This window comes from Thalassophryne amazonica, chromosome 20 (genome assembly GCF_902500255.1).
Source record: "Thalassophryne amazonica chromosome 20, fThaAma1.1, whole genome shotgun sequence".
NCBI lineage: Eukaryota > Metazoa > Chordata > Actinopteri > Batrachoidiformes > Batrachoididae > Thalassophryne > Thalassophryne amazonica.
The window spans coordinates 43,534,236-43,549,648 of record NC_047122.1 but is presented as its reverse complement, the minus strand read 5'-3'; the positions used below and the strand labels follow the sequence as shown (position 1 = coordinate 43,549,648).

The window sequence follows — 15,413 nt, the reverse complement described above, 5'->3', positions numbered from 1 at the left end:
CACATCAACTCACACACACATTTTCTGTTAAAATGCACAAACTGATGTGAGATTTTATTGATCAGGATTCAAGAAAGAGCTTTGACTTACCAATGACAGGTGGCTCGTCCATGGTAATACCCTGAGATTTGAGGTGCTTGCGGATGCACGCCAACCGCTGAACATTGGGGCCCCAGCGCCGGCCAAGCATGTGGACCCTCTGCACCTGTGTCACAAAACGCATTTCCTCACTCAGCTTGCACTCTGGCCGCCAATCAGGAGGTGGCACTATGCGGCACATGCCAGCCACCTCAGCCTGTTCTCGAACCGCATCCAAATACACTAAGGGATCCTGGAACTCTCTCGGCACTGGCCTGAAGACAGGTACTTCACCCAGTGCGGCCCAGCCCTCTGGCCTGCTCCGCTGGCGCTCCCACTCCCTTTCCTGCTCGCGTTCCTTCTGGCGCGTCATCTCCTTCTCACGCTCCCACTCCTTGTCTCTGTCAGCGAGCCGCAGTGCTGCTGGTTTGAGCTGTCCAGCATTGTTGGTGGAAGAAAGAGGTGAGAAGGTTGTGGAGGAGGAGACAGAGTTTTGGTGGGAGTCTGAGGTAGTGCTGGCGTGACTGGGGTTCTGTGGGTGATTCTGGCCTGATGAAGGGGAGGAGGAGGAGGAGCTTCGACTGTGAGACCTGCTCTGCTGCTGCTGTGCTTGTCTAATCAACATCAGCTTGCCGGCTGAAGCCCGCTTGGGTCGCTGGTTCACCGGCTCCACATTGGCTGCTGGTATACAAGGGGGTGGGGTCTGCTGAGGAGGCTGAGGCGCTGGAGGAGGAGGAACTGGTGTAGCAGGCGGCGGTGGAGGGAGTGTTTCTGATACATGTCCATTAGAAACTGGAGTGGTGGGGGTGGCAGTTTTCACGGCAGCTTTATCTTGATTGGCTACCTTCTTGCTGCTGCTGCGCGTCTCCAGAGGCGGGGATTGAAGCTTGGCCTTCTTGACGTCAGTGCCAGGGGTTTTGGCCTTTGGATCAACTCCGCCAATCCCCACTGATTTGAGCACCACCTCTAGACGTCTCTTAGAGTTACGCAGTCCCTCTCGGCCTGGGCACTCTCCTTGGCTTTGCTGGCACCGTTTCTGTCCGTCCTCCTTGGCCAAGACATTGTGCCGCTGCCCGTTTAGCCTGCCGTTAAGGCGAGCGCTGGCAGCCACATTGTGCAGCCCGTTAGATAGTAGCACCTGTTTGCGGGTTTTTGCATTGCTGTGGTGGGCTTGAGCCGCTGCTTTTCCTGAGTTGGCCAACCTGGTGCTGGCTGCTGGCTGGCTGTGCTGATTGTGATTGTTCGCTGACGATGTTGCCGAGGGGGCGCTGCTGTTTTTGTTGCTGCTGCTGAGTTTGGTTTTCCTGCCCAGTTCTCTCTGTTTGGCTTTGGTGTAGGTGACGTGGCCCTTGGACACGGTGGCTGTGTACTTCTTCACAGTTTTGGACGGCAGTCGGAAGTCGCGGCTTTTTTTGGCACCACCCATAGCTTGGGCAGAGCCCGCCCGTGTCAGTCCATTCACTTTAGAGACCTGAGTTGGACACAGATATGAAACATTAGAAAATTTTAATGAGCATCATTACAATAAGAATTTATTTAAGTGAAGAAAGTGTGCCAAATTAAAAATACATGTTGAGAGGTATGGGCGTGTCTGTACGCCACACTGAAGAAGTTTCAAAGTTTCAAGCACCATCTCTAGTGCAGCAGATACTTGAAACAATCATGCAAATGGTGATAAAAGCATCAAATTCGGCAGAAATACTCAGTAGATACTCCTCTTTTGAAAATAACGACTGGCCACTTTACTTTTCAATCGGTGGTCAGGTAGGGGTCAGTTGAAGAATTACACGGAGGTCAAAATTAAAAGATGCTCCAATCATATTGAAAAATATTCCACATTATTTGCCTGATCATAAAGATTCCAAAAAGGTATAGTTTGGACTATCTGTGAGTGAATGTTATTGTGAGTGAATGTTATGGAGTTATGGGGTAAAAACCTTAAGAATGGTGACAAAGCTCAGTTTCATTTTGTACATTGGTCAAAAGTTAAAGTTGCTCCAATTTTGGTAAAAAGTGATGCAAATTATTGGTTGAGCTAATAGGATTAATAAATGGAATAGTTTTGACAGTGTTGAATGCTTGGTCTCCAAAGTAAAGGTCAAACAAGGTCTACGTCTATTGGATTCTGTGACATATGACATATGTTACCCCGTAACGTGATAAGTAAGGATGATACATGGTCCAAACTATTCCTTTTTAAAACCGTGTTAACTCAACTAGTAATTTGCATCAGTTTTTACCAAAATTGGAGCAACTTTAACTTTTGACCCCTGTACAAACCGACACTGAACTTTGTCACCATTCTTGCTGTTTTTATCCCATAACTCCATAGAATTCAGTTACAGACCATCCAAACCATACCTTTTTGGAATCTTTATGATTAGGCAAATAATGTGGCATAGGTTTCAATATGATTGGAGCATCTTTTAATTTTGACTCCTGTGTAATTCTTCAATTGACCTCTACCTGAACGCCAACTGAAAATTCAAGTGGCCAATCAGTTTTTTCAAAAGAGGATTGTCTGAGGACTATTTCTGCCGAATTTGATGCTTTTATCACCATTTGCAGGATTCCGCTCTAAATATTCTCTTATCTGCTGCACTACTCTTTAGAGGGTCACGCCATAGATTTTTGTGGTAAGCGACACTATTCATTGGACAGCCAATCAGTCAACTCTCTATTACACTTCAGCACCCAGGACGTTTTCAGAAACACAAAACCTTAGATGAAGATAAGGACCAACCACAACCACTACACCCTGGAAAAAACAGAGTGATGCAGACCCGGGGGGGGGGGGGGGGGGGGGATGCGTTCGGTGAGCAGATGGCTGAACAGTTAAAGGTGGAGCTTCTGAGTTGGGATAAACATTCAGTCCAGCCACATAAGAAGACTTTCTATACTTTTCCTTACATGCTGTAATTTAATTTTTGAGCTGCACAGAATATGACTGCGTTTCTGTGTGCGAGACTGACGCAGCCAATGGGAGCATGAAATTGTGAATGTGTCTGAACATGGAAGAGTGTTTGTATCTCGTCTTTGAGGCTTCCTGCTGCAGATCAGAAGCCAAGTACTGTGGTTTCTGGTTCCACGGCTGGTTGACTGGTATTACAGCTGAGAGGCCGTCTTCAGGTATCAAAAAAAAAAAAAAAAAGATAGTGCGGGGGAGCATAAATATCGATTTGGTAAGTCAATTTCAATCAATTTTTCAATCAATTTTTTTTTTTTATATAGCGCCAAATCACAACAAACAGTTGCCCCAAGGCGCTTTATATTGTAAGGCAAGGCCATACAATAATTATGTAAAACCCCAACGGTCAAAACGACCCCCTGTGAGCAAGCACTTGGCTACAGTGGGAAGGAAAAACTCCCTTTTAACAGGAAGAAACCTCCAGCAGAACCAGGCTCAGGGAGGGGCAGTATTCTGCTGGGACTGGTTGGGGCTGAGGGAGAGAACCAGGAAAAAGACATGCTGTGGAGGGGAGCAGAGATCGATCACTAATGATTAAATGCAGAGTGGTGCATACAGAGCAAAAAGAGAAAGAAACAGTGCATCATGGGAACCCCCCAGCAGTCTACGTCTATAGCAGCATAACTAAGGGATGGTTCAGGGTCACCCGATCCAGCCCTAACTATAAGCTTTAGCAAAAAGGAAAGTTTTAAGCCTAATCTTAAAAGTAGAGAGGGTGTCTGTCTCCCTGATCTGAATTGGGAGCTGGTTCCACAGGAGAGGAGCCTGAAAGCTGAAGGCTCTGCCTCCCATTCTACTCTTACAAACCCTAGGAACTACAAGTAAGCCTGCAGTCTGAGAGCGAAGCGCTCTATTGGGGTGATATGGTACTACAAGGTCCCTAAGATAAGATGGGACCTGATTATTCAAAACCTTATAAGTAAGAAGAAGAATTTTAAATTCTATTCTAGAATTAACAGGAAGCCAATGAAGAGAGGCCAATATGGGTGAGATATGCTCTCTCCTTCTAGTCCCCGTCAGTACTCTAGCTGCAGCATTTCGAATTAACTGAAGGCTTTTTAGGGAACTTTTAGGACAACCTGATAATAATGAATTACAATAGTCCAGCCTAGAGGAAATAAATGCATGAATTAGTTTTTCAGCATCACTCTGAGACAAGACCTTTCTGATTTTAGAGATATTGCGTAAATGCAAAAAAGCAGTCCTACATATTTGTTTAATATGCGCTTTGAATGACATATCCTGATCAAAAATGACTCCAAGATTTCTCACAGTATTACTAGAGGCCAGGGCAATGCCATCCAGAGTAAGGATCTGGTTAGACACCATGTTTCTAAGATTTGTGGGGCCAAGTACAATAACTTCAGTTTTATCTGAGTTTAAAAGCAGGAAATTAGAGGTCATCCATGTCTTTATGTCTGTAAGACAATCCTGCAGTTTAGCTAATTGGTGTGTGTCCTCTGGCTTCATGGATAGATAAAGCTGGGTATCATCTGCGTAACAATGAAAATTTAAGCAATACTGTCTAATAATACTACCTAAGGGAAGCATGTATAAAGTGAATAAAATTGGTCCTAGCACAGAACCTTGTGGAACTCCATAATTAACCCTAGTCTGTGAAGAAGATTCCCCATGTACATGAACAAATTGTAATCTATTAGACAAATATGATTCAAACCACCGCAGCGCAGTGCCTTTAATACCTATGGCATGCTCTAATCTCTGTAATAAAATTTTATGGTCAACAGTATCAAAAGCAGCACTAAGGTCTAACAGAACAAGCACAGAGATGAGTCCACTGTCCGAGGCCATAAGAAGATCATTTGTAACCTTCACTAATGCTGTTTCTGTACTATGATGAATTCTAAAACCTGACTGAAACTCTTCAAATAGACCATTCCTCTGCAGATGATCAGTTAGCTGTTTTACAACTACCCTTTCAAGAATTTTTGAGAGAAAAGGAAGGTTGGAGATTGGCCTATAATTAGCTAAGATAGCTGGGTCAAGTGATGGCTTTTTAAGTAATGGTTTAATTACTGCCACCTTAAAAGCCTGTGGTACATAGCCAACTAACAAAGATAGATTGATCATATTTAAGATCGAAGCATTAAATAATGGTAGGGCTTCCTTGAGCAGCCTGGTAGGAATGGGGTCTAATAAACATGTTGATGGTTTGGATGAAGTAACTAATGAAAATAACTCAGACAGAACAATCGGAGAGAATGAGTCTAACCAAATACCGGCATCACTGAAAGCAGCCAAAGATAACGATACGTCTTTGGGATGGTTATGAGTAATTTTTTCTCTAATAGTTAAAATTTTGTTAGCAAAGAAAGTCATGAAGTCATTACTAGTTAAAGTTAATGGAATACTCAGCTCAATAGAGCTCTGACTCTTTGTCAGCCTGGCTACAGTGCTGAAAAGAAACCTGGGGTTGTTCTTATTTTCTTCAATTAGTGATGAGTAGAAAGATGTCCTAGCTTTACGGAGGGCTTTTTTATAGAGCAACAGACTCTTTTTCCAGGCTAAGTGAAGATCTTCTAAATTAGTGAGACGCCATTTCCTCTCCAACTTACGGGTTATCTGCTTTAAGCTGCGAGTTTGTGAGTTATACCACGGAGTCAGGCACTTCTGATTTAAAGCTCTCTTTTTCAGAGGAGCTACAGCATCCAAAGTTGTCTTCAATGAGGATGTAAAACTACTGACGAGATACTCTATCTCACTTACAGAGTTTAGGTAGCTACTCTGCACTGTTGGTATATGGCATTAGAGAACATAAAGAAGGAATCATATCCTTAAACCTAGTTACAGCGCTTTCTGAAAGACTTCTAGTGTAATGAAACTTATTCCCCACTGCTGGGTAGTCCATCAGAGTAAATGTAAATGTTATTAAGAAATGATCAGACAGCAGGGAGTTTTCAGGGAATACTGTTAAGTCTTCTATTTCCATACCATAAGTCAGAACAAGATCTAAGATATGATTAAAGTGGTGGGTGGACTCATTTACTTTTTGAGCAAAGCCAATAGAGTCTAATAATAGATTAAATGCAGTGTTGAGGCTGTCATTCTCAGCATCTGTGTGGATGTTAAAATCGCCCACTATAATTATCTTATCTGAGCTAAGCACTAAGTCAGACAAAAGGTCTGAAAATTCACAGAGAAACTCACAGTAACGACCAGGTGGACGATAGATAACAAATAAAACTGGTTTATGGGACTTCCAATTTGGATGGACAAGACTAAAAGACAAGCTTTCAAATGAATTAAAGCTCTGTCTGGGTTTTTGATTAATTAATAAGCTGGAATGGAAGATTGCTGCTAATCCTCCGCCCCGGCCCGTGCTACGAGCATTCTGACAGTTAGTGTGACTCGGGGGTGTTGACTCATTTAAACTAACATATTCATCCTGCTATAACCAGGTTTCTGTAAAACAGAATAAATCAATATGTTGATCAATTATTATATCATTTACCAACAGGGACTTAGAAGAGAGAGACCTGATGTTTAATAGACCACATTTAACTGTTTTAGTCTGTGGTGCAGTTGAAGGTGCTATATTATTTTTTCTTTTTGAATTTTTATGCTTAAATAGATTTTTGCTGGTTATTGGTAGTCTGGGAGCAGGCACCGTCTCTACGGGGATGGGGTAATGAGGGGATGGCAGGGGGAGAGAAGCTGCAGAGAGGTGTGTAAGACTACAACTCTGCTTCCTGGTCCCAACCCTGGATAGTCACGGTTTGGAGGATTTAAGAAAATTGGCCAGATTTCTAGAAATGAGAGCTGCTCCATCCAAAGTGGGATGGATGCCGTCTCTCCTAACAAGACCAGGTTTTCCCCAGAAGCTTTGCCAATTATCTATGAAGCCCACCTCATTTTTTGGACACCATTCAGACAGCCAGCAATTCAAGGAGAACATGCGGCTAAACATGTCACTCCCGGTCCGATTGGGGAGGGGCCCAGAGAAAACTACAGAGTCCGACATTGTTTTTGCGAAGTTACACACCGATTTAATGTTAATTTTAGTGACCTCCAATTGGCGTAACTGGGTGTCATTACTGCCGACGTGAATTACAATCTTACCAAATTTACGCTTAGCCTTAGCCAGCAGTTTCAAATTTCCTTCAATGTCGCCTGCTCTGGCCCCCGGAAGACAATTGACTATGGTTGCTGGTGTCGCTAACTTCACATTTCTCAAAACAGAGTCGCCAATAACCAGAGTTTGATCCTCGGCGGGTGTGTCGCCGAGTGGGGAAAAACGGTTAGAAATGTGAACGGGTTGGTGGTGTACACAGGGCTTCTGTTTAGAACTACGCTTCCTCCTCACAGTCACCCAGTCGGCCTGCTTTCCCGGCTGCTCGGGATCTGCCAGGGGGTAACTAACGGCGGCTAAGCTACCTTGGTCCGCACCGACTACAGGGGCCTGGCTAGCTGTAGAATTTCCCATGGTGCGGAGCCGAGTCTCCAATTCGCCCAGCCTGGCCTCCAAAGCTACGAATAAGCTACACTTATTACAAGTACCATTACTGCTAAAGGAGGCCGAGGAATAACTAAACATTTCACACCCAGAGCAGAAAAGTGCGGGAGAGACAGGAGAAGCCGCCATGCTAAATCGGCTAAGAGCTAGTATCTGCGCTAAGCTAGCGGATTCCTAAAAACACGCAAAGTGAATAATGTGTAAATAATTTAGAGGTGATTCAGCAGAAGGAGTGCTTTAGTTAAGGCACGTAAAGATTACACTGGGAAACAAATCGTAATCTAGATAACTAGATCAATCTAACTGCGCAGATTAAACAGCTAACAGATACAGAAAAACACCGCTGTGCTCCGGAACAGGAAGTGATACAATACCGCAGTGAGAGCCAAGTGTTAAAACAAACATTTTTGTGTTCTACTTATTAGCAAACATGGCAGGAATCAGACTAAATATGGATGGACTTGAAAAAGTGTAAATACAATGCGCCAAATTCTCAAAAGCAGAAAGTTGTAAATCTACATTTAGCTCCCTTCTACCTAAAGTACGTTACCGTCGCTCTGTGTAGACCAGCTGGAAGCAGGAAGAGAGTGAGGTTGGAGGAGATGGAGGTATCAATCACAGTTGGGGCGCCACAGGAGGGAGGTGACAGCCGGCCCATTGACAGGTTTGCCTTTGAAGGGCTCTTGTGTCACCCTTGTAATGTATGTGTGCAAGTGTATGTGTGTGTGCATATTGTATGGCGTCCGTCTCAGGTGGCGGGGGGCCGACACAAAGACCAGGCCATTAAAAGATAAGGGGGGAATGAAATCTAACCCCGTCTCCGTCAATCACCTCCCCCGCACCTGACAATGGACAAACACATGGTGACAGGGGAAAAAGAGGAAAGGGGGTGGGAGTAAAAAAAAAAAGAAAAAAGAGAAGACTCCAATAGAGATGCAACAATGTGTGCATAAAGACAGGATGTGCAAGTAGAACAGTCATAAAACACCTAATATAAGTCAGCAGGTGGCTTTAAAAAATTCAGATCTTTAAGAAAAGTGCTATTTTTCACAAATAGACAAAATGTACTTTGTGTTGCATTCTGTAGTTTTTATAGAGTATCTTTATTGATGTGTTTTTGGAGGGTTGTTTTTGCAAAATTACAGCTAATTTTATAGCTGGTAGTTTTTATAGAGTATCTTTATTGATGTGTTTTTGGAGGGTTGTTTTTGCAAAATTACAGCTAATTTTATAGCTGGTAAAGCATTTTTTTCAGGGGAGGGGGAATCTCTGGCAAATACAGTGATTTCACATTGAGATATTGCAGATGACATGATGGAAGAAGCACGTGTGATATTTGAAACTCATGCTGCATTCAGTGGAAACTTGGAACTGTGAATACTTACAACTAGGAAAAAAATAAATTTACAGAGTCTCATAAGGCCATGATAAAACTGTCAGTCTCCCCACAGGTGTATTTTATAAATGCTGAAACTATAAAGAATGTTAGAACTGACAGGTGACACAGTAGATCCAAGTAGCATCATCTTACATGTCCATCAGATATCCAGTAAAACTTTTGTGTGAAATATGGGCAGGTTCTTCTCAACAGGGTCTCTGGTTGGCTACCTTTATTTGTTGTGTCCATCACTTTCTGCTTTGATGTATTAGTTATTTTTTGTCATCATGTGGTTATCTTCTGTTCTTTTTTCTGTTCTTTTTCTGTGTTATTTTTCATTATTGAGCCACAATCCAGTTCCATTCTAGTTTTGTTCTGCCGGTTTGTGGTTGCATTATTGATCATTGTTTTTCACTTGTTTGTTTTGCCTTCTGTAGTTTGTTTTTCTTATAGCTTGTTTACCACCTTGTCTTCCTAGTTTAGTTTTGCTTAAGTATTTATGTTCCATTTTCAGTCCCCATGTTCAAACCCTGTTCTTGGTTATGTTATTCTGCCCTCAGTTTTTATTTTACTTTTGTTCATAGTTCTCAGTTTCCCCCACGCCCAGTTAATTAGGTTCACTCCATGCCCTGCACCTGCCTTTGATTCAGTCTGTTTTGTTTCTATTCACTCACGCTCTTGCACCAGCTATACTCTGTTCACTAGCCACACCCTCTTTCTAGATCCTTCTCCTCACGTGCAACTTGTTAACACTTGCTTATTTAGACTCCTCCTTTGCCAGTTTGTTGTCGCTTCTTGCACACATCCCAGCCTTTTGTTCTCAGTCCTGTTTTGCCAAGCCATGTACTGATTATTGCTCTGTTCTCCTCAACCATGCTTTTTGCCTCGACCTTGATTACTGTGTTTGCTCGTGCCTTGACCCCTGCTTGATCATGACTGCGTTTTTGTCTGACCCCAATTGTACCTCTGCTCCACTGCTTGACCACCTGTGCACCGAACCTAAGCCTGAAATAAAGACCATGTTTTTTCCTACTCCAACACCAAGTCCGGGAGTCTGCATTGCGGGTCCAGCCGCTAGGGTTGTCGGGCAGTCGCCCGTCCTGACACAAATTATTTTCAGATGAGGGGAATTTTGATCACAAAATCCTTCAGCTTCTCACATTCCCTGACTGATCTGGTCCTATAGTGCTTCCAGTTTCCATCGCATCAATGTGTCATTGTTTATGCTCCATTATCCCGTTTACTTTTGTGTGCCAAACAGCAGTCTCCATCCTGACTGTCACTTGTTGTATGCTGTGTATGTTTTCTGTTGCTCCACCTGTACATGATCTCAAATTTTTCACATTTGCATTTTTTGTTGGGTTAGAAGGGTAAATGTAAACTGTCAGTTCTTCCAATTGTGTGTTGTATGTGTAAATAAATACCATGTATACAGTAGTTAAACTGCATATTCCAACCAAGTCTAGAAAAACTGTCAATCCACCCTTATATCCCCCCAACACATATCTCTGGAGCTGCCACTGCATATAGTCCATTGTCAATCTAATGTATAACCTCATATGTATCCTGGTTTGTGGGCAGATCAACATGTTCAATGTCAAAGCTTCTTTCACATTTCATATCATATTTATCCTTAACTAACTGCATAAGCAGCATTTGTTCAGATGTTTACTGTCGAGTCAGTTTGCTGACGAAGCGTTGACCCGGACACAGTTGTTATGACTGCATCATGCCACAGGGGGGCTCACTGGACCCATTCTCCTCAGGGGACCTTTGCAAGTCTCCTCTAATAAAATTGATCTACTGGAAAAGAAGAATGAGGGGGGGAAAAGCCTGAAAATATGAGAAAGAACAGTGCTGAGATGGATATATAATTTTACTCCAGCTAACAGCCACTCTTACAAGCAAAGACAACAAAGAGAACAAGAGAATGAAGCGGGGGGGGGGGGGGGGGGGGGGGGGTAGAACATGCACACAGGCAGCCTTACACAGTTCTGGAGTGGATTTCAGTCGCACGTGAGCATGATGGAGAGGGAGGGAGAGGGAGGTGGGTCTAGATGACATCACGTGTTGCTATAGCCGGGCTGAAGCCTGGCGGGCGGGGGGGGGGGGGGGATGATGCAAACCATCCCTCAGGTATAACAGAGAATCAGGCTACAGGAGAAAAGTTTAATCCTTGCACAGCCGTGTTAGCGACGCTGTGGAGTGACGGTTGAACAGCTTAGTGGGGAAGCATTAATCTTATGCCTTAAAGATTCTCTGTACATTATGGGCGTGATGCAAAGTAGCCCCAGGCAGACTGACTTTTAAAAAAAGGTCACTATAGTCCCACAACAACAACACAATGCACTAACAGAACTTTGTGCAGCAAAGATGGTTACACACACAGACACTACACTGTTTTCATCTGGCAGTTAATGCTTACTGATTGATCTGCAATCGATAACTTAAAACTTTTTTGTGATGTGCAGGGAGATTAATAACGCATCAGCGCAACAGCACTCGCAGCTTTGCTGACATCTCCGCTTTTCTTATTTAATTAAATTGGATAGAAACATGCTGTTTTATAAAAAGGTCCTGTTACCACACGGGCATTCTGTTGATACAAGCAGAGATTAAATTAAGGAGAACTGAATCATGGCGGATTGAATTATGATAATGCCTTTACCCTTCGGTTTTACATACACAAGGTCTAGTTGGTTTTACGGCGATATAATCATTTAACCTTTTATATGGCTTAGCTTGTATTTTCACGGCTGTGTGTATAAGTGTGTTTAACGCACGTACTGCTCATGCTAATTGGAAGGAGAGCGCGGAGGGACGGGAAAGGCACTAATCCTTCCAAATGACTGGAGCCGTGTTGTCAAGGGCCCGATGTGTTTGTCTGACACAGAAGCAGAGAAAATGAAAAGAAAGACAGCCGGAGATGGAATGATAGAAAGGTGGGATGAGAGGCAGAGACCAAAATAAAAAAAAGAGAGTGTAAGCAGAATCAAATGAAGGACGCGAGGTGCCAACAGCAAATTGAAAAAGAGAGGCAGTAGAAGGAAGTGCCGCAGAACAAAGGCAAGTGAGTAAGTGAGGCTAAAGTTTGTCTTGGCAGGCAGTCGCTCTCATTGAGATTCATTGTTGGTTTTATCCAACAATTCTGGTGACTTTAAAAACCTGAAGCACATGGCCAAGTCTGTAGCAGCAACAGCAGCAGATTAGCACAGCAACACAGACCAACTTGGTCATAAACAAAAAGCTAAAGGCGGTAAAGTCAAACTGCAAAATCTTAGCAAGTACATTTGTCTAATTTGTAGTCAAAACATCTAAACTACACTTAATACACGACACAATCACTCAGTAAGATATCAAGATTCATTTTCCGATCAGTAATTCCTAAAATGTGGGCCACAGGGCAGGTGGTAAGTGTCTTTGATTTTCAATTTTGAACTAATGACTTAAAATGTAAATCATAAGTAATAAAACAAAGACATTGATTTGTCTTAACATATCTTACGTACTGGAAATACACCTGAAAAATCACCTTCAGTGAAAGAGTCTTTGAAGCATCTTATTTTGAGTTGTATGTGACTAACCATAAGATTTTTAAGCTGCTGTTTGTAAAATATTCCATGCTTCTTAATAATAGTAAAATAAGGCTCAAAATGAGTTTCCTTAACTAATTTTCAACCTTATTCCAAGAAATCTTAAATGGATTTTCACTTATTTCAGCATCTTATGAAATCCTTTGATTCAAAAAAGCTCATTTCATCTCAGATATGACCCAAACAATTTGTTTCCAATACATTTTTTTCATGACTTAAAATGTATTATTTAAAAAAAAAAAAGTCCTTATGTCTTACCAAAATTTTTACTTACGTTATTACGGCATATTAAGTGTAAATTCCATTATTTTGAATAGAAATTAGACAAATATCCTCGACAAAATTTTGCAGTGTAGCGAAGGGGGGAAAAAAGAGACTGAAGTAGGGAGACAAAACTGTGATGGAGAAGAAAATGTGTACCCTGAGAAAACAGTTGGTTTTGATTCACGGACATAATTAAGAGCTTTTTTCAAAATGACTATGACTGTTTTTACTTGTCTGTCTTCTTTGCTGGGTTCTCTGAAACCTGCTAAGTGGACAGGGAGGCGGACTTTGATAGCCGCTAGCCAGAACTACTAAATATAGTGAAAGGCGCGGCAGGCCAAAACACAATCATTACTCTCCCAGACACAACAGAGAGGAGGAGGAAAGGAGAGAAACACTGGGGAGAAGGTGCAGAAAGCATGTGAAAAGGGGGAAAACAAGCACCAAGAAAAGGCTGGTTTTTGCTCTACCAGGTGAGAATCAGGGATAATGACAACAGGATTTTTGAAGCACTGATGTGCAACTGACTGGTCGACGTTCCCACTGTGGTCAAGAGACAGGTGTGCGAGCTTCAGTTTTTGCTCACGGTCTTGTTCATCTGGCACTAATCTAACATCGGATGCTCTTCCTAGTGTGCCTCCAGATGTAGATGGAGAATGGTGGCCTTGAACTGGAGACCTTCAGTTTAGGAGGCAAGCAGATTAACTGCTTGTGCTACAGCGCTGCCCAGGTGGACAGGAACCACAACCAAGTAATGGCTACATACTTATACCAAACACCAAGAAACGCTGATGAATAGTACACAGTAAGATGAGGTATTTTCTTGTATAACATCCTCGAGGAGATGTAATATACTAACCAACATTATGCTCAGCTAACTACAGTATGGTCTTCTACCACTACGTTTTCTAGCAGGATCATGTAGCACTGCCCCAAGTGGTGACTTAGAACTGTAAAAGCAAATGGGCACACAACTGTCAGAAGGGAGGAGAAAATTGTGACAGAATACAGACTGAACTAAACTTCCAACATGCCTTAAAAGATACATGTATTACCTTCAGCATAAGAGACCTGCAATACACAGTACGTGGATGGATTGATGTGCTGAACGATAATCGACTCCATCTTCTCCCATTTATTCACAAAATAACTCCAAACTATCATCTTGTAAAATAGCATTTGTTATAAAAGGACAAATTCATTAACATTTAGTGAGTTGTGATGCACCACATCAATTCAAAAAGCAACTTTGATTTGCTTATGTAATATCCTACAGACATGTCTACCACCTGCTGGATAAATAGTGGATGTTGGATTGATGATGGATTGCAAACAGGCGTGGTTGTCTTTTAGACACCCCAGGCCATTTCTGTATGGAAATATAACAGAGAAGTAAACCATTATTTCTTGATTGTTTCATAGCTGTTACTATATAAGATGCAAATAGCCCAGCCATACTTGTGTATTCTTGCACTCTCATCCCACCTTTCTAATATTATGTCCATCACATAACTCTGCAGAAAGGATTCTGCAAAAACGTAGCAAAGAAAAAGAGCACATGGGAGATGATTGAGTGAATGGGGTCTGTGACAGAGAGCAAGCAGCTTCTACAAATAAATTTACTAACCCAGAGCAATAAATTGGTATTTTCTGATAGTTTTACAGCAGTTATGTTCTAAAACAGACACTGGCACAAGGCCACACAACCCTGTGGTAATGACTTTGTGTCAATGCAGCCAAGCAGACTTTTTCCCTTCCCCGACTGTCTCTCTCTGCATATGTCTGGTTCAAGTTACATATACATGGATGCTTAGGAGGAAAAAAAAAAAAAAAAAAAAAAGACGGCAATGTGATTCATCTATAATATTAAAGACAGCAAAAGTTACCCTGAACGCCGTAGGCATTTGGAAAACTAAGGTGGAGGCCCCCCCCCATGAAATTTTGAGAATATAAGTGCCCTGTGGTGCATTCTTTGGACTAAATTTGGACCTGAAACAGCTGTTAAATTTCTCTTGGGATCTCATGCAGTATGGCACAACATGTTGTGCCATCCTGAAGGAGCGTGTACAGAATATAGCAACACAATAGTTTACAAAACAGTTTAAACTGTCTACAAAACAATTCTAAAATGGAATAACCATATCACCACCAGCATGTTAGCTTGTTACCACCACCTGTTAATATATATTACTAAACATATTTACCTGAAAAAAAAGCTGTAACACAAAATTACCCCCCAACACCACCCGCACAAAAATTTTTGAATTCTAGAAGCTCTGAAATGGAATCTGGGACTATTCCAGACAATAAACTGCAGTGATTGCAGCATCTGTTTTAGTAAGAAAAAAAACAACTTTCCTTATTCAAATTCTTTCCAGTAATATTCTGCCCTTACTAAGAAGCAGGAGTTTTCTAGCTTGGCAGATAGTTCTGTAGGAAGTCACTGAAGTAATTAACAAATTGAAAATAGGTTTTGACAAATCATCATTAAACTTAAATAAAACGGATGAAGTGGAGGTGTAAGAGTCACTAGGTGTTCACAGAAAACATTTATTTCTATATTTATGTTCAACGTTAGTTGGTTTTATATTTTGTTTTGTTTTTTAAATCAGGTTGTCTCTTTCTCTAAAATTGTATTGTAGCATTATTAGTTATTAC

The 15,413-nt window shown here is 42.0% G+C and overlaps 1 protein-coding gene across 2 annotated transcripts in view; it reads right to left on the bottom strand.

The window, feature by feature from the left end:
* Positions 1-15,413, bottom strand: part of jarid2b (jumonji, AT rich interactive domain 2b) — a 114,845-nt gene that overhangs the window by 10,721 nt on the left and 88,711 nt on the right. For both annotated transcript variants that reach the window (XM_034161360.1, XM_034161361.1), the window contains one exon: positions 91-1,549. In XM_034161360.1, the coding sequence (XP_034017251.1) occupies positions 91-1,549 (1,459 nt within the window). The remainder of the gene's footprint in view (positions 1-90; positions 1,550-15,413) is intronic.